This window comes from Numida meleagris, chromosome 3 (genome assembly GCF_002078875.1).
Source record: "Numida meleagris isolate 19003 breed g44 Domestic line chromosome 3, NumMel1.0, whole genome shotgun sequence".
Taxonomy (NCBI): Eukaryota; Metazoa; Chordata; class Aves; order Galliformes; family Numididae; genus Numida; species Numida meleagris.
Genome location: NC_034411.1, coordinates 88,347,863 through 88,367,706, shown reverse-complemented (window position 1 = coordinate 88,367,706; position 19,844 = coordinate 88,347,863). Strand labels below are relative to the sequence as shown.

Below are 19,844 nucleotides of genomic sequence, written 5' to 3'. Positions count from 1 at the left end.
ACTTTTAATGATCCTAACTCTTTTACTTGAAGCAAAAGTCTGGCATGCTCAAAATTATTCCAAAGAGAATTGTCAGAGCCAGAAGTTGGCAGAAATTGGGCTTTGGCAATCTGCCTCATGTGCTCTGCTAGACTGCTCTTCTCAGCCGAAGGATTGATTTCATTTGAAAATGTTCTGTCAAAAAGAAAAAAAAAGAAAAGAAAATGACATAACAGATTTTAGTGCAATGTTTACTGTGTGGGGGAATTGGTGCAAACTGCTGTTGTGCAACACTGAGACTCAGGAAAATTTGAGTTAATTTTTACTGTTGTTGTTGGCTTTAATTCTTGAGAAATACAGTGTGGGGCTCATAAGGCAGGAACAAAAAGTGGGTATATTGCGCCTAGCTCAGAGATTGACATTTACATTGACTTCTGCCTATTCCCGTGTTAGATAAATAACATCTAGGGAAACAAGAAAGGGAAGGGTAAAATAAAGTATTCAGCATATTTCCTCTCTTCTATTCAGTTTGAATTAGCTGGTCACTCAGTGGTCTTTCATTATATCCAGCCCACTGATTCTTTGTTATTAAGCTCATTAATAATATAGCTTCTTTGACTGCTGCACTACTTATGGCCTTTTTTCCACTGACACATTTCTTAGGCACGTGTTCTCTAACTGCTATCTTTTTGTAAATCTGTGAGCCATAACCCAACCAGTTTTGCCCCTTCCAGAAACTCCAGGAGCTTGAATGTATTCTTCTCCAAAAATCCAACTCCATGCATTTATCCATTTAACCCTCCAGGAAGTCCTGGAGTTGCTAGAAGCACATGCTTTGCACAGGAGTCTAAGAAATCTTTCTCACTGCTAAAAATACAAAGCAATAACTTCTTCATGACTTTTCCAGTTTCTGCAGAGCTCTGAACTTGCAGAAAATCAGTCTGAATTGTACAGAAGCCCATCTTCAGCCTATGATTTCTCTTCAGAAGTATCAAAACTTCCTTGTTCATACCCTCTGTCTTGGATTGTTTTGATGTAAAAATGTTTTTCTCTGAAACTTCCTGTGAAGCTTCAGAACTGCCTGATCGTGACCCATTCTGTAGTTTTCTAGAGGAACATCACCTCTTTAGTGTCCTTGTTCTGTCTCAGGAAATTTTCTGTCTGACACATTTTAATACTTCCCAGAAATGTAAGAAAACATACTTTGATTCGTGTACAAAATTTTCATTAGCCTAGTAGATAATTCCATGTGAAACAGGAGTTATCAGGATCTAAACATTCATTGAGTAAAGAGGTAGTAAAGCACCTCTTCATAGCTGTCCTTATATCCACTGTCACTTCATGATCCAGCAAGTTCATAGCATGGATCAGGCTCACCAGGGGTAGAAACAAATTATTTCAATTGGCAGACCAATAGCAGTCACAGAATCAACTCCCAGGTGCTTTTTAAGATCTACTAATCTTAGTAGATTTTCAGACAAACTTGCTTCTGCTTCCCCTTCCATGAAAAATTTTCTGTAGCTGATATTTTGCGAAATATACCAACACATTTAAAAAGACCCAAGTAATAAAAAACAAGTAAGTTTTATTAAAGTGTTTCTATTCAGCTTTTGTATCCAGGTGATAGCTTAGAAGAGAGTAAAAGGATGTAAATGATGAGAAATTCAGAAATGAAGATTTTTTAAAAGTACTTTTTCAGAGACTGTCTTCAAACCTCAATGGTTTGACCCTCAAGTGACCTTGTTGAGCACTGATTTATCTGCAGGCTGAGGAACTGTTTACTTACTGTACATAAAATAGGGCTAATTAAATGTTTTTTGTGTTCTCTTGGATTATTACCGTCTTTCCCATTTTCCAGGTGAGAAAACTGAGAGTCATTTGCCCAAAGTCATGTACTTAGCTGATAAAAATGTCACAATTAGTGTTTGAGAGCTTTTGGTTCTAGTTAGTGCTGATCTGATTAAAAGCTGCTAGCTTTGCCAACGGAGAAAGAAAACTATAGTTATCCATTCATTAAATGCATCATTTTCTGATCTGAAATAAAAGCCATTTCTTTGGCATGCTGCTGGTCTACTGTCTTGGAAACAAATGACAGCACCTGGAAACTAAGGGGTTGCTGTTTTCCATTGTGTCTTCAGGATGCTTGAGAGAAACAGGTTTTTGTATAGAAGGCACTCTGCCCAATTGTGTGAGGGGGGGAAAAGGACTCAGGATTGTAAAGCACTTCTGTGTTAATCACTTCATATCCAGAGCAGGGTTTTAGTTCTTAGCAGTATTTGCTTCTGGAGTGAAGATTTTTCCTGTTGTTTCATTGACTGACATATCCAACTGCAAATCTGCTTTCACAATATTAGTAAGTGATAGAGGTACATTTCGTCTTAGGGAAAACACAAGATTTTTGCCGTTGCTTACAGGGCTTTTAAAAGCTCTGCTATTGCCTTTACAAAGCCTTGTTATGTCTTAAAAAACCCTATTTTTCTTTTCAACACTAAAAAGAATATTACTTTTTTTTTAAAATTAAAGAAAGAAAAAATATTGCTTTTCCTCAGGAAAAAAACTATTTCCTTATTTCCAAATTTGCAAATTCAGTTACCTTCAGCCTTTTTTATCTGATGGGCCATCTAACTCGTCTGAAGTCATAGGTGAAGTCTGAGTATACTTTTATAACTCCCTACCTTCCCCTTTTGGCCAGACTGGCAAACTCTTTTAAACCTTCACACGTATTCACTGCATAGAATACAAGTGAAGATTTTAAAAAGTGTGCCAGTCATTTTTCTGATTCCATTGTGTCATGTAATGGTGGATTATGGAGCAGACATTGAAAACCAATTGCCTAGACTCACCATTAGTCAGAGAACAAGTGATTCTCAATATTAGGGTAGCAGTTATTCGGACAGAAAGCTAATGTTTCTGGCTACAGGTCAGTACTGCATTTCATAGAATCATAGAATTGCTCAGGTTGGAAAAGACCTTAAAGATCATCAAGTCCAACCGCAACCTAACCATACTACCCTAACTCTAAATTTCTAAATGACAAGGCTGAAGGCTAACAAGGGATTTGTTCTAGGATTTACAATTTGAGGCTACTAAATGCACTGGCAGTACCTTAAGAGAGATGTAAATTAACACATTGGCTCAGACCAAAGATCTATTTAGAATTTTCTTTCTCTCCTCTGCCTCATTCAGATCATAAGCAGTCATTGCTCAAGGAAGTGTGCTTAACAACATTTGCCAAATTTTGCCTGTTTACTTCTTGATAGTGAGCAGATTTATCAAGTAAAAGAAACACTATTCATCTGGGATTTTGCCAGTACAATTAATCTTCAAAGTAAACCTCGTGCTTGTGTTTGCTCATTAATCAGAGAATCACAGAATAACCCGAGTTAGAAGTAACCCAGAAAGGTCATTGAGTCCAGCTCCTGGCTCCACACAGGAACACCCAGAATTCAAACCCTATGTCTGAGAGTGTTGTCAAACACTCCTTGAACTCCAGCAGCTTGGGGCCGTGCCCACTGCCTGGGGGAGCCTGTTCCCCTCTGGTGAAGGACCTTTTCCTAATGCGCAGCCTGACCTCCTCTGATCAAGACCCATGCCATTGCCTCAGGTCAATACAACTTCCTCTGACTTCAGGAAACCATCCTGCAATAGAGACTGCAGTGACTCCAGGGTTACAGTTTTGTCCATCCACATCTTTTAAATCACTAGACACTTCTGCAGGGGTTGGATCTCTTAAATGCAGCACTCTGTTGCTGGAAGCTTTAGAGTTGTGATTTTGCTTGCTTTGATGGCTACCTGGAAAGAGCATTATTAGTGATAATTTAGCAAGATATTTAACTTTGCAGTCTTTTCATACATGTCATTTGTGGCTGCAAGTCCCATGTTTCTAACAAGATTTTGAAGAAAGCAGACTTTTGATAGCAGTTAATGAAAATATTAGTATCTTAGATTAATATTACTGACTTGATATATGCAAAGTTATAACTTTCAGAAGAACATAAGTGACTTAAGTGTTTGCAGTATACTTTAAAAGTGAGCAATGGTACTTAGGACTCACAGGCTGTACATAAACTTATGAATCTTAAATGCTTCAGAGTTACTAGGTCTGGGGCATGCCAAGACTGTGTCAATCTGTGTACTTGGCCCGATTCCAGTTTAATAGCAGATAAACACCTCAGACACAAGCTTATTTTTCCCTCACCCACTACTTCTCAACTGTTGGTTTTCTGTGGAAAGGAAATCGGGATATAAAGGCTGGATGAAGATGTTGCTTTTTCCCAGTGCATGACAGAAAATGATAAAAAAAAAAAAAAATGATCACAGCCAAAGTCGTAAAGTTTAGTTTCCCATGTAGTCCTGAATGAGCTTGAAAGAACTGGGCTCAAATATTTAAATCATCTAAGGAATAGGCACTTTGTCTTGTAAGCCACACAGGCAATTTAGAATAATGGTGCAGCAAGGACATTCAGAATTAGAAGACCAACGATAAGTAAACCAAAATAAAATGAAGGATTTTTAACAGGATGAAAGCCTTTGTTTCCATGTATGAACTTGGTAGTAGCAAAAAAATATCAGGGAGTGTTTTGCTTGGGAGAAAAATCTCATATTTTGTATGTTGTGTTTTCCTCTGGAATCGTTGCTATGAGCAATTGTTTGAGACAAATTTCTAGACTGGATGGACCAACGTTGCTGTATGGCCATTCCTATTTCCCTGTGCAGCATAAGCAACCTGTCCATAAAGTTACCCCACTGTTTTTAATTGTTTATTGTTTTTTGTCATGTCAAACGCAGAGCAGATTATTAGCAGTTGTACCAGATGGCTCCTGCATATGTGAGTATTTGTGCAATGCTTGGAGGACATAAATTAAGACAGAGAGATAAGTATGCCAAAAATGACTGTTCAAACAGTTTTACTGATCAGGTCATGAATTCATATCAACTCAACACCAGATTGCAAAGCAGAAAGAAAATCAATGGTTTTCATTCTGGAATGAGAATAAGCGCTGGAAATGGAAAAACCTCTGTGTAAAAGGTGAATCAATGAATTTACCCTCTACTGATTCCCCACCGGTAACTAGAATTTCCTATTTCCAGCCAGGTGGAAAGCATGTCAAGATAAATAGGGTAAAAGGTTCCTAACTTCATTACTGTTTGCAGCAGAATGTTTTTCCTTCCAAAAATGTCAGCTGGGTCATAACTGACATGTTTCATAGGGAAATGTTGCTTGAGATAAAAATCAGATAAAAACTGGACAGGTTACTCAGGTTGGCAGCTGTGGAGCTCAGCTTTCCAGCACAGCTGGTGGAGTGCCAGAAAGCCTCCAGCTCTCAGGGCAACCACCACGTGAATGCTTGGTAAGTCACAGCTGCCAACGCTTGAGGTTTCCTCAATTCAAACATTACCAATGTTTAAAACAAAAATAGGGTAAAACAAAAATAGACTAAGTTAGGAAATGAAGCAGATAATGCATCTACTACATTTCGTTTTAGGGGAGCTCACTGCCAGAAGAAAAATTTCCTGAGTTTTTTGCAGCCACCTACGCATGGCCTGACTGGATTCATGATCCTTTGGACCAGCGAAACTGTGGAGCATCCTGGGCATTTTCAACTGCAAGTAATATTCTTTTTTTTTTTTTCATCCTTTCAAGAATATTACCTTAATTACATGTATAATGAAAACCTATAATGATTACTAATGAAGTAATTTCAGCTTTCTGTTCAGTTTTTATTAGTAAAGAGCAACAATTAAAATTGCTATACTTTTCTTTCTAAGATGTCCCAATTTAAGCTGTTGAGATTTTCTTTTGTTTTTCATAAGTTTTTGTATCATATGGAGATTTTTTGTGACAGGATGTAGGAATGAATTGACTACTGCAGTTTATTATTAAAAGTGAAGTGACTCTTACTGATCTGCATTCTTTGCTTGCACAGCAAGCATGCTTGATTTGAATCTTTAAAACAAGTAGATGTCATTTTATATATATACACTTATGTACCTGTGCATTTGCCATTGTCTAACACTTGCTACTCAAGTAATCAAGTGTAAACTTTTCAATGATTTTGTGAGAAGAAAACCCTGAAATTTCTCAGGTATTTGTGGAAAAAAACCTATTTTCCAATTCTGTAAATAAAGCAATGTCAGTAATGCAATTCAACCTCATGTGACAAAACCTCTGGTTTTATGAGAAGTGGACACGAGTGTTTGCATTACTTTTTCAAAGAAATTTTAGTCATCAGTTTGGTTGATTTTTCTTATGTAGCAATAAATCTCAGTACATATTAAGACATCCAAAGGTAGAGGGAAAAAATTTATGCAGTCAAACTTTATGACTTGGTCTGATCAACAGGTCATTATAGATGCAGGTTTCTGCTGCTTTAAATCACAACATAAGGAAGAAGTGTCTTAATTTCACTTACAATTTAGTTAATCTGTCTTTAACACATGAATAAATATGTAAGTGTTAGAATCATGACTGATTTAGTTCAGACATCTGTGGTTCAGTCTATCTCAGAAAGAGAATTTTATGTAAATCCCACATTATACCTTAGTATAAGTAATTCCAAATATTTTTTCCACTGAAAAACCTACGCACTTCCAATCTGTATTTTCTTTCTATTTTGTTTTTCTTTCCTCCTCATATAAAGGAAGGGATGTAGAAAAGAAAGAAAAGGGATTCAGAAATTCAGCTGCAGAGTGGTGGGGAGCATTTGTATGTAGTTTGCTCCAAAAGTAATGTCTCCTATTTATTTCCATGGAAACTATAACAGATATAAAAAGTACAGTAACACTATTTGCTAGAGCAAATTCTCAGCTACAAAAGAATGTTTTTCAATATAGTCACCACCAGTAGCCAATTTGTGCGGATGAGCTGATTGAGACACTCTTTATTTTGTGGTGTGACATTTGCGCGTGGCCATCCAGAACGTGGCTTATCTTTCACGTTGCTATTGCCACTGCTGAATCGCACCACCCACCACCTCACTGTGCTCACTGTTTGGTCTCCATAAACATTCAGCAAATGTCCGTGAACATCAATGAGTGCAATTTTTTCTACATGGAGAAATTAAATGCTACACCATTGCTTCATATGCACTTCCATGTCAGACAACATTGTGTCAGACTGTCCCTCTGCTGCCATCTGTCACATGGCTACAAAATGTAATTGAATATTGGTAGGAAGGTTCAACCTCTACTGCCATAGCACCAAAATCCGCCTCTGATGTTGTGGACCAATATAATAAAATGGGAGGCATTATTTTTAGAGCAGCCCTAATATCTTCTGCTGAAGTTAACTATAGATGAATACACAAGTACAAATATAGAAATTATAATATGAAATCATGTAAATATCTCATTTGATATTTAGATATATACTGGTATATCAATTAATTTATAATATTACAGTTAAGTTGCTTATGGTGCATTACAATTTTACAACTCTTATCCCAATTGTTTTGTAAAAATATCTACACAGACAGAAAATACTGACGTATTTTAGTCACTCTTTCACAATAACCACTAAGTAATTACTTCATTTTGATAGCACAATTTCTTTCAAAACAGGTGTTGCAGCAGATAGAATAACAATTCATTCTGATGGTCAAATCACAGACAACCTTTCTGTTCAGAACTTGATCTCTTGTGATACCAGGAATCAACATGGATGTAATGGTGGCAGTATTGATGGTGCTTGGAGATATTTGGAAACGCATGGGTAAATATTTTGTGTGTTCAGTTTATCTTAACTTGAACCAGTCACTGAAGTTACATGTGTTACAATGATGATTTCTGATCTTTAGTGATGGAAAGATTTAGCTCTGTCTTAGATCAGATTACCTGTATTCACCTCTTTGGGTGAATCACTACATCACTACATGATGTTATGATGTGGAGTACCAATAACTGAAAATCATAAAACCATGACATTGGGACAATCACACTGTGATGTACATCTTCTTTAAAATACCTTAGTGAAGTCCAGGAACTGGGAAGCATTTCCAAAGAAGTAGGTGAAGCCTATTTTGAATGAGGTAGGAGCTCTTGCATCAAAAACTATTCAACTGTCTAGCTCCCTTTCTCCAGTCTTCATTATATCTCGATTTTGCCATGATGGTAACCTCTCTAACTGCAAGAAACACAAGAAAATTCTTCTTTTTGTGTGTAGGAAAATATCATAAATGCACTCAAAACTTGTATTGTGTTTGGGATACATTCTCTTCATGTTAAACAACCAGTTGCATAAGACAATATTTTAAATATTCAAAATGTTCAAATATTGTCTTCAAATAAAACAAATTTTAATCATGTTATCTCAAGATTGTGCCAAAAGGCAACACTGTAGCAAGGACTGTATATGAATCTTTCTTCCTTCAAGTTGGACTTCTCAAAATTAACAATACACAAACCCTAAATTAACAGTTCAAATCTTGTTGAAATGACAAGTAATACTGTATAGAATCACACAATAGCTTAGTTTGAAATGAGATTGTGGAGGCCACCTGCTCAAAGTATGAGTAATTTTGAAATTAGATCAGGTTTCTTATGGCCAAGTCCCCTATCATGTTTTGAGACTCTCCAAGGATGGATGTTCCATAGCCTTTCTTGCACTGACTCTCTGTTTGCTCATTGTTGTAGCAAAGAGCTTATTTAAAATTTATTTTATCTAATCAGTATCTTCCTTGGCAAAACTTCTCACTGGTACATTTCAGCTGTATTTTGCAAAGAAGAGTCCTGTTCTGTTTCCTCTGTTATCTCTCCTTATGTAGATGAATACAGTACTTAGAACACTGTTTAGCCTTCTCTGGGCTGAAAAAATTAATCTCCCTCAGCTTCTCCTTGTATATCACATGCTTCAGTGCCTTAAGCGACTTTGTGGCCCTTTACTTGCCCAGCTTGTCATTATCTTTATTGTGGATTCCATAACTGAACACAACATTCCAGATGTAAGCCTACAAGTGACAGTTTGAGGGGAATAACCACTTTTCCACAATAACCACAAGCCAATGTCTTGGCTATGCTCTTGCTAGCACAAACCAGTACTGTGTGTCCACTTTTCTTGAGAGGGTCCACTGCTACCGCACATTCAACCTGAAGCTGCCGGCCCTTTCCTGTGAAACTTTGTACACGACACCGCAGCATGGGCAGTTTTGGCTCAACAGTAGGATATGTGTCTTCGTTAAGCTTCATGAAATTTCTGTCAGCTCCTTTCTCTGTCTTCTCAGTGTCCCTATGAGTGAGCCCTGTCCTCCACAATACTGACCACTCACCAACAGTCTGGCATCCTCCACAGATTTACCGAGCATGCTTTATGACCCACTGTCAAGGCTCTTAATAAATGACACAGTATTAAGGTAGGGAATGTCACTAGTGAAGAGCTACTAGTCACTTTAACTGTAGAACCTATATCAGGACAGTCCAGTTTAGTTTTTAACTTTGTAATCAACTCATCCAGCCCCGCTCTCTCACAGCTTGATCTAGAAATTGCTGAAAGTGTTGCAAAAGTCAAGGTAAATTACATCCTATGCTTTTCTTATTCTCAGTGGAGCTAGTCATGTCATTGTAGCCAGATTACTTCCTCTGGCCACCTCATCATGGGGACGTATGATTTGCCCTTTTGAATCCGTGCTGTCTGTTCCCAATCAAGTCCTTGACCTTAATGTGCCTGGAAACGGCTTCTAGATGGATTTGGAATAACTGGATTTTATATACTCTGTAACTGGTCAGATGTTTCTCATATTCTATAATTCAGCTGTTTCTCACATTGTAAAACTTATTTTTTTGCTTCCTGCTCCATACAATAATCTACTTCCCATCACTTTCATGTATTCTATCACTTAATCTCTTCTTTCATTTACCTCATATTTGTAGGCAGAGAGATCTCAGGTTTGCTGTCTGTCAACTTTTAATTTTAGTTTATAAACAAGCAAACAATCCATGAACAGATCAGGAGAATGTCAGATGAGCTGCATCGTACGTCATAGTTGTCATGGTAGCCAGGGGATCCAGGTGAAGACCAAAGCACTGTCATTCACACAGACGTTGAGTACATAAAGCAATCATTCTGTTTGTCCTCAACTGTATGAGAAAGGTGAACTATTTTTGACCTGATGAGGATTCCAGGGCTTAAACATTGAACTAGTTTTGAAATTTTTTTTAAGTGGAAGACCCTCTAGGTAAGTGATTACAGTGGGAAGTAAAGAACTTCACCTTGGTAAAGACCTCTTGGCACCTCATTTAAGTAAAGACAAAGGTTTCGTTAATGAAGAAATTAGTTACGGCTTTACATTTTAAGAAACTGAGCAGGGTCCCTCTAATCTGTAGCTCATGCTCTTAACAGAGTAAATATAACTCTTGCGAGAGTTGTTTGTCTACCATGTTAAGAATAAGAACACGAGATTTACTGGTGTAAATAAGGTAAAAAATTCATTTCAATCACTATTGTCTCCACAGCATTTGGAGCTAGCTGTTTTTAAAGGGAATGCAGAAATAGAGTAGCTTTCTGGGATTCTGTTCTCCCTGTCTGTTAGTTTGGTATGGATATATCCAACATGACCCCATAAGAATAAATTTCTTCCTATACCAGGAAGCTAAATTATTTTTACCTAAAGCAATCTGGTTAGTGACACAGTGTTCTCCAGAGGCAGTTTAGGCATACAACAGTTAGTTTCCTTCAATAAAGAAAGGAAGGCATGCTGAAGATGTATGAAGCACTTCATTTACCCAGCTGTATCTATACTCCAGACTTCAAAGGATGTGCATTGTTGCTCATTTGCCTGACATCTCAAGGTATTCACCAGAGTATTCAGCCAACTGTCTGAGTAACCAATTTGCAGGGCAAACATTTGAAGGTTCTCTAGATATCTGAGAAATCTCTACAGTCCACAGCCATCTTCTCAGTCCATCACACATCTTTCTTGTTGCTCTGGAGCAGCTCCTACACATACAGCATCACTGCACTCTTACAGATGTTTCCCTGCCAATATTTATCCCCAATTATCAATTCACCATCAAAGTACCAAACCTGAAAATATTTCTACTTACCCATTTTTATAAACAACATTTCTAAATCCTGATTTGTGTTCCTCAAGGTCAAAGGATATTTCCCTCCTCCTGCAGTTCCAGCCACAAAATAAAAAAGTTCCTTTTGGATTCCACCTTAAGGAAAAATCCAAAGAGTGAGGACAGGTACTGGAGGAACACAAGAATGGCTATAAAGGGTCTGGGCAAGGGTCCTTCTAGCCCCAAGAGCAAATGATATCATACTTATCTAAAAACCCAACCAAAAATATACGTTTTGGTTCACTAATGCAGATCGCTAAATCATTTTTCTTGCTAAAGCCTACAATCCTTTATTTTCACTACAAAAAATTGGAAATGTATGGGATGAAAGTCTGAAGTGTAGTTTGAATGAGTCCTGAGAAATGGTGCTTGCTTCCTCACACTTTCAGGTAACTTTTATTTTATGAGCCTGTATATGGCAATCAATTCTTTTTTCATTATCTCCATAGCCTGCAATAGACAGAAAGCACATTGATTTTCAATGTGGGGTTGTAAATTTTCACAGCAGGTGTTCAGTGCTGTTTTAGAGTTTCTGGTTTTCTGATTTCTGAAGTGTGCTTATCTCCAATTTCTGATAGATTTTCAGGAAAACAGAGTGCTGGTCTAAACTATCCCAGTGAAGTCAATGGAAGACTTTCATAAAGCTTGATAAGGAGAACTTTCATAAAAACTGAACATCCAGTTAACAGTGAAAACTGCTATATGAGTAGCCGAACTGCTGTCTAACTCTCTTCTTTTCTCTCTGTCTTTCTCCATTAATTAAAGAATATATCTTTATTCTAATTAATTTTAAGCATCTCAATTACAAGCCACAATTTGTGAGGAGTCAATTTGGTTTGAAAACATTGTTTTTTAAATGTGATGCTGGAAATTACAACTTACAGTCTTAATGAATGGAAATAAATATTTTATTTTCAGGAATTAGAAGGTTATACACTTGAATGCAAATACTGCTTATAATCAGGATCTGATCTTCTTCATTTCTTGGGCTCTTAGCAGTTGCATGATAAGGGTATGATTGTTACTAGGTTTGGCCAACTTGCTGGTAACAAAATCTAATATTCTAAATGATGTCATGATCTCTCAGTCATACATATAAACACAAAGAAAAGAAAGGTTTTGATAAAGCTGAACATTCAAGCAGGACTTAAGATGAATTTACCAAGAATGCCTCAAAACAACACAGGTTTATGCTGCTTCTCAGAGGATATTGCTTGCTTTTAGTTCTATTATTTACATATATGCTTACATAAATTTGCATGTAAACACATTAACACTTCTTTCTGTTTTTCTTCTATTAATCCTAAGGCAAGGCTTTCTCTCTTGCTTTCTCTTAAATGATTTTGGGGTTTACTGTTGTGCTTCCTTCAGCATGTATGAGCAGATTATGTATATATAAATATATAGATACATTATATATATATGCACACGTATACAAAACAAGCTGTTATTTCTACCCAGCAATAGAAATAATACATAATCAATTTTGTAACAAGCAATAACAGCCCATGTATACGTGGCCTAAATACCTATCATTCTTGAGTTGAAGTCTGGGAATACAGACTATCTTCAGATATTTTGGAAGGGATTGAAAGGGTTTGTCAGTGAGTAGACTGAAGGTCTTAACAATATCAGCCTAACTACCTTTAGATGGACAGTTCCTTTTCATGCAGGCAGAGTTGCTGCTTCTTGCAGTTCCTGGAAGTGTTGGTCTACTTTGGGAAGAAATAATTTGCGAAGAAGAAAGACATTCTCCTCAGAGTCAATTGTTCTACTAACAAAGGCTTAATGGGAAAATACCAGGAGAAGTTGAAGCACACGTGTGCTAATCTCATAAAAATCCTGATGGATAAGTAAACAAAGACAATTCTAATTATCCTTCAAACTGCCTGGATATAGAGTTTGTTCTTCTTCAGATTCAGCAAGTTCAATGTAACTGGCGAGCTACTAAAATATGAGGGCTGCTCTGAAAATAATGCCTCTTATTTTATTGTGTTGTCCACAATGTCAGAGGCAGATGTTGGTGGTATGGCAGTAGAGGTTCAACCTTCCCACCAATATCCTGTTCGATTTTGTTGCTGTGCAACAGATGGCAGCAGAGGGGCAGTGTGGCACAACGGTATCTGACACGGAAGTGCATATTAAGCAATGATGTGTCACTGAATTATTTCATGCGGAAAAAATCGCACCCATTGATGTTCATTGGTGTTTGCTGAATGTTTATGGAGACCAAATAGTGGATGTAGCACCGTGAGGAGGTGGATGGTGTGTTTCAGCAGTGGCGGCAATGACAGTGCATCACCTCCGCTGGTGCAGACCTTTACAAGCGGGAAATGTGGGCTTTTGTTCACTGCTGGTGAAAATGCACAGCTAGTAGTGATGACTCTGTTGAAAAAATAGTGTTCTTTGGCTGAGAATTTGCTCTGTCAAATAGTGTTATCGTGCTTTTTGTATCCATTCTTTAGAAGAGCCCTTCTGATATGCATTTGTGGCATCATCACAGAAATGTGTATATTGTTTTAGAAACATCTAGCATTGTAATGTAGAAAACTAGAAGGACCTAAAATATGAAAATTATAAAATAATTAGTGGAAGGTTCAGTGTGTTTTTACTGTGTTTTTTATATTTCAGATTGTTTTCAAATGCATTTTAAGCATATTCTTTATTTGCTTCAATTTATTGAAGGAAAAAGGATGTTCAGTTAGCCAAACAGTCAAAATGGTTGAACAATTCAGAATAAGCAATTTAAAATAATGAAACTTACTGTGTGAAGAAACAGTTAATTGTAATTAAGGTTTTGATGTGTTGCCAAGGTAAAGAATTAAAACCTCTCCTTACCGTTTCTTGAAACTGCTTATTTTCAATACCCCTCTCTATTCTTGGATGTAAGGATGGCTCTTATCCTGTTCTTCAAAGCTACTTTGATTTAGCACTTTGGAGATTTTCACATCCAAAATTAGCATGTGTTTAAATCTCAGGTGATTTATTGCAGCTCCTCCACAGTCACTCCTTTGACAGCATCAGTGCTAAATGCCTTTGAGTCTATGAATCCTGAGGCTAGAGAACTATCATCTGGAGGAAGTTCTCTTTGCTATTCAAAGATTTGTCTTTGATTACTTTAGAACAATAAATTAGTTTCACTTATTTGCTACTGAATATTTCCTCCAAGATTCTTGCAATGAGTTAATTTTAATTATTTTGAAATCTTTATTACAATTGTCATGGTTTTGTGATTTTCGGTTATTGGTATTCCACATCATAACATCATGTAGTGGACATACCTAGTCCTCAGAAGAGAAGGACTACTACAGTCCCCACGGTACTTTGCTCCTCTGTTACCATTTCCAGCCGGAGGGAAAAGATAGAAGCTCGCAGTGTAAAAACTTGCAGATCACGAGACCTCGTCCTTTTTTTTTTTTCCGCCGTCTCTCGTCTTGGCAGCACCTCGCTCTCCAGCCGTCTTATCGTCGGTAGTAGAGTAAGGCCTACCTTGATTTTGGGACATTCTCTCTCTCTGTGTTGGATTTATCAGCTTAAATTGTAATTATATTGTATTATAGTGTGTTGTTTTGCATTCCGATATTTTATTTAGTAAATTAGTTTGTTTCTCCTCAGATTGTTGCCGCTGTTCTTTGCTCTCAGGGCCATCTCCCTACCCTTTTCCCCTTTCCCCTTTACCCGGGACGTGGGCCCTTGGGTCCCCCGTCCCCTTTGTCACGGAATCGGGCCTAACGCCCGTAAACCGTTGACAACAATAAAAGCTGCCCAGTGATGACTAGACTTAGTATTTTCAAAATACAGGTTTTGTAGAATATATAATTTCATTTAAAATTGTTAAAAATGAGTCTTATTTTCTATAAATAAACCCTAAAACCTTGGAATCAAAATAACTGACACGGATTTATAATGAGTGGTGTGAAAAATTTACTTACTGTATGTGTGAGTGCAATCTCTGCATTTGGAAAAGGTTTTGGGATACTTTTCTAAGAAGTAGCTAGGATGGTCTTCAGGATCTGCAGAGACCAGACACATAGAGCTGTTATGGTGTTGTCTGTCATTTTAGTGTCCTTGAGAAGATCCTGCTGTCAATAACCAGGGTCCTACAGAAGAAACCCTGTGGCCTACTCCTCCCAGGATGGTCACCAACCTTTTCTGAATATTGGATGCCACACATTCACAAGCCTTTAAGTCTACCTCTTTTTATTGTTTTGGTTTACCTTCTCTCCCAGGCAATACCCTATCCTTCTCTGGTTCCTAACTTGCTCTATATCAGAGTATACTTCCTGAGTTCAGCCTTGTTTGAAACTGCCAAGATGCCAAGATGAAATTTTCTCACATGCTGGGAAAATAAATCCTACATATAAGGCAATTCCTTAACCATATTCACATCTTCTTTGTAAGCATAAATGCCTGAAAGTTGTTGCAAAACAGTAAAATGATAAAATTGCAATTCCACCACTCTGAAGCCTATTGAGTTTTACCCTTTCTCTGTCATGTATTTTGTTATAGGAAAAGTCCCTCCTGCCAGCATCACTACAGAGAATTTTATTTCTCCCGTGAATCATGATAATCAACACAGTCACCAGGCTATGTCTAAGTGCTTTTCCTAGTACTTCTCTACAGCTGGAGCGCTCATTGAATTACCAAAATCTCAGTTCTTTGCTCTCACTTGTACTTATCTCCCATTTGTTTCTCTTTTAAGGAGGTGCATTCTTTCCAGAAGGATTTTGCTAGTGTGAATTAAGCTATTAGTATTAATTGCTAAGCACTGTGGCTCTCTTTGGAAGAATCATCAAATTCACTCATTTGTCAGCATTTACCCAAATCTTTAAACAAAAAAGGAGGATTTTTCTGTCAAGAGAAGTTCATAATGAAAAGTGAGCAAATTTTCTCTTTATTTTGTGAGAAAAATATAGGTCAGAGACTTTCTTAGCTGAGAGAAATAAAAAGACCTGTAACTTCTCAGCAGCATTCCTGTGGAAAATATAGCTAAAACTAGAAAATGATTAATTTCACTTAAAATTTTTCTGCTGCAAATATACACATTTCACAAGCCATTTTCGTTAAGTGTAGCTTTGTTGTGGTTTATCAGACATTCATATATTTGAAGAATGAACGCCTCTGTAAACTTACAGTGGTAAAATAGTTATGAACTTGAAATAAATGTTAAAAATATCTTATTTTATCTATTTTTAATTGAACAGGGTCGTATCCTATGCCTGCTATCCATCATTTTGGAAGCATCACCTGGATTCACCAAGTGAAAATCACTGTTATGTGTCCAGTGAATATGGAAAAAACCACACAAATGGGCCTTGTCCCAATGCTTTGGAAGATTCCAATCGGTTATATCGCTGCGGCTCTCACTACAGGGTCTCCTCAAAAGTAAGTTCATGCTGTGCACACATCCTATCATTTATATTTTGTCCTTTGGGGCTTGAAAATAATTTGGTATATGGAAATATTTGCACTTTACTCGAATAATTAGAAGGAGAGTTTTCCTTTTTATTGCACTTGTCTTGACAGAAGGGATTATATTTTTTGTAGTTTCTCATTTTATCTCTTCAAAGAGATGCTGCTGTGGTTCTTAAGAAATTAATGATAGAAAAGAAATTATGCAGTCATAAATGTGCATTCTTTCTTCTTAAACATATTCTTGAAAGTTTTTCTCATTCGGTAAACCAAGTATGCTTTAGCAGAAATACAAGTAAAGTGGTATATTTTATACCATATACATATATATGTATATATACAATGCATGCATATGGTGATAAATTGGTATGTGGTTTATGCTATTTAAAATAATGTATTTTCTTCCCTTACCTTCTCTGCTGCTGCTCTTTCTTTCTCTCAGGAAACTGATATAATGGAAGAAATCATGGCCAAAGGACCTGTGCAAGGTACAGTAAGTTTGAAATATGTTAATATTGTCATTGAAGTAATTAGTGTACAATGACCTTGTAGCTAAATATTAGAAATCATAATTTGCTTTCTATGGTGAATAAAGCAGACATACATGCGGTAGTTCACCCAGGGACTCCAGCATTGGTGTAATTTTGGGTGTGCAAGGAGTGGGATCTCCTAGGGAAATACAGATACTTCAGCAAGATGTGAGGGAATGAAAAAGAGTTGTTTAGCTAGATTAGTTGCAGCCACAGATGGTGCTCTCAGCATCTGGGGATGGGGAAAGGGCGTTGTGCTGGATGTCCATCTGTTCTGGTTGGATGATCAATGCAAAACCAGGGGACTTTCGTATTTCCACTGACTTGAGTTATATAATGAATTATAATGGCCTCCAATTCATTACTGAAAAATACATGATTAGATATAATTCATTTCAGTGCATCATGGTGTTGAAATTACTTCTCCAAGGTCTTTATGTGAGCAGCTGCAATTTGAAACTCAACTTCAAGATCAGTACTATTCGTCTTCTTCTGCCCAACTTTGTTTGCTCAAGGAAAACATTCTTTCCCACACTGAATTTTGTCTAGAATTGAACACAGTATTTCCATTTATTTTGAGAAAAGGAAACAGTTTGAATCCTGAGACAGAATTTCAGACCACTCTCTAATATTCCCTTCCCCAAATGCGTACACATAGTTTGCTATATTAATCTATCCATACCAAATCTTCCACATAAAATAATCTAGATTCATACATTTGTTAAGTTTTCATCACACAATAATTCATATCACTTTTGGAATGTCAATATGTTTTCAGCAGAAGTGTCATGTTAAGGCAATGTTGTATGTGAAAAATAAAATCTAGATCTCAAGAAGAGCAGGAATCTGAGAGCTTCTACAAATGAGTATGATTCCTTTCTGTACTTTCTTTGTGTTATAATGAGATCCTTAAATGAGTCGCTCTTATGATCTAATAGTTTGTCACTGTTCTTATTCTATCTTCCCATAATACAAATGCAATCAGAACATGATTCTAACTTTAAAACAATATCATCCATTTTTTTTTCAGAACATCCTGAAAGTGATCTTCAGCTACTGAAAATGATTTTCCATTTTCCTTCACTTGTCATTCATCAAGATCTTACAAAGTACTTATGACCAATCTTATCTAATGTAATAAGTAATATTTAATAGCTGGATAATATTCAAGATTTTCAAGAAAATCATCTAGTTTAATGATGAATAGTTTTGGATTTTTGTGCACATTCAACATTATGAAGGATACATATATTTTTAACAATTCTGAAAAAGTAGGTGTAGGAATATAATTAAAAACTTTAGCCTATACAGCTTTCAGGTTTGAATGACACTCTCTCTGGCAAACGTTGTTTTATGTGGTACAGAATGGAGCAATTGGCAGTTTCAGGTGGAAATGATGAAACACTAGTTTCTTTTAAAATCAGTTTTGAAATAAACAATGTGCTTTTACTAATGCTTTGAAAAATTTCAAATAGACAATCAAATACTGCCCACAATTTTTATTTAATGGAGTTTATGACATGCTCCTATGTTTACAGTGCTGACATAGGATAAGATTTTCTTCTGTAATGTTAGCCAGTCTCAGCCAAAAGAGAAGCTAAAAACACATTGTTGGCAATACATGAAATATTCAGCAATAACAAGTTTTGAAAATTTGCAATTTCACTTATCATGATCTTGGAAATAAAGGAACGTTACGTATGCTGCCACAAATCTGGAGAAAACACTATGCTACATTAATGTACAGTGCTACACTTTTATTTCCTTTGGTAGCAACTACATTTTTCAGTTTTGTATCTTCGTGTATTTAAGATACATGGATTCTAATTTAAGAATTGTGTTCAGAGGAATCCATAGTGGAACGAATCTTATAATCTGCTGTGTTTATGCAAGGATCTGACAGCTCAGCATGACTGAGGTAGTTTATGCATAAGCTACAGTAAGACATGAAAATTACTGCCTCTTCCAATTCATTAATAATTAATCCTTTCATTTTGGAAAATGCATGGTTGCTTTGATGTGGGATGGCACACAGCTGGCTGGAAAAGTGTGATCTCTTCCAAGTCACAGTCCATATCAGGACAAGGTCCCTGAAAAAATAAAAATATCTCAGTGCTTGACTTTGAATTATCACCTTTCTCTCTACACTTCATGTACACAGCTCCTGCTAAATATGCAGGGTTTTTTCAATAGGTACACATAAATATATATACATATACAAATATATATTTAATTATACAGATCTACATGCACAGAATACATACATATTCTATATATGTACGTATAATACAAAATCAGTTGAAATTTTCCCATGTAGACTGAAGTTATTTTTCAAATATATTTAAAATGTTGTATTTCATTTCAGTGTGATAGGTGTGATAGTTCTTCAAAGAGCCAAGAACATACTTTTGATTTAGAGGTGCTGATAAAGATAAATTGTTTACTAAAATTGAACAAATGGACTTTGATATATTGGTTCAGGAATATCCACAGGAGTTCCTAGATCTATAAACTGGCAAGCCTGGGAGAGGAAGGGGTAAACCTTTGCAGGGAACTCTTGTCGAGTCCTGACCTTGCAGCTAGAAGCCAAGAGTAAAGTTTGTGCTATTTTCCACTTGGTCTGTTGCTATCAATAACTGCAAGTTCTCATTCTGCAGATAGCTCTGGCAGAAGCTGTGGCACTATTCATTAAATTTATTTTTCTTATTTAACTGATAAAGCTCTCCCCAGTTCTTGACACTTATCATCATGGTTGCTTATTCTCTGCATGTTGCTATCTGCATATATTTTGGATATGATAGACCTTATTAACAATGAATATTTTCAGCCAGGTTTCCTGGATAAATGAGACCTATATAAATGACCATG

The 19,844-nt window shown here is 36.6% G+C and overlaps 1 protein-coding gene across 1 annotated transcript in view; it reads left to right on the top strand.

Moving 5' to 3' along the window:
• TINAG (tubulointerstitial nephritis antigen) overlaps nt 1–19,844 on the top strand; it is a 49,909-nt gene that overhangs the window by 11,651 nt on the left and 18,414 nt on the right. The window contains exons 6-9 of the mRNA XM_021392902.1: nt 5,466–5,589; nt 7,540–7,690; nt 16,239–16,419; nt 16,889–16,934. Of these exons, the coding sequence (XP_021248577.1) occupies nt 5,466–5,589; nt 7,540–7,690; nt 16,239–16,419; nt 16,889–16,934 (502 nt within the window). The remainder of the gene's footprint in view (nt 1–5,465; nt 5,590–7,539; nt 7,691–16,238; nt 16,420–16,888; nt 16,935–19,844) is intronic.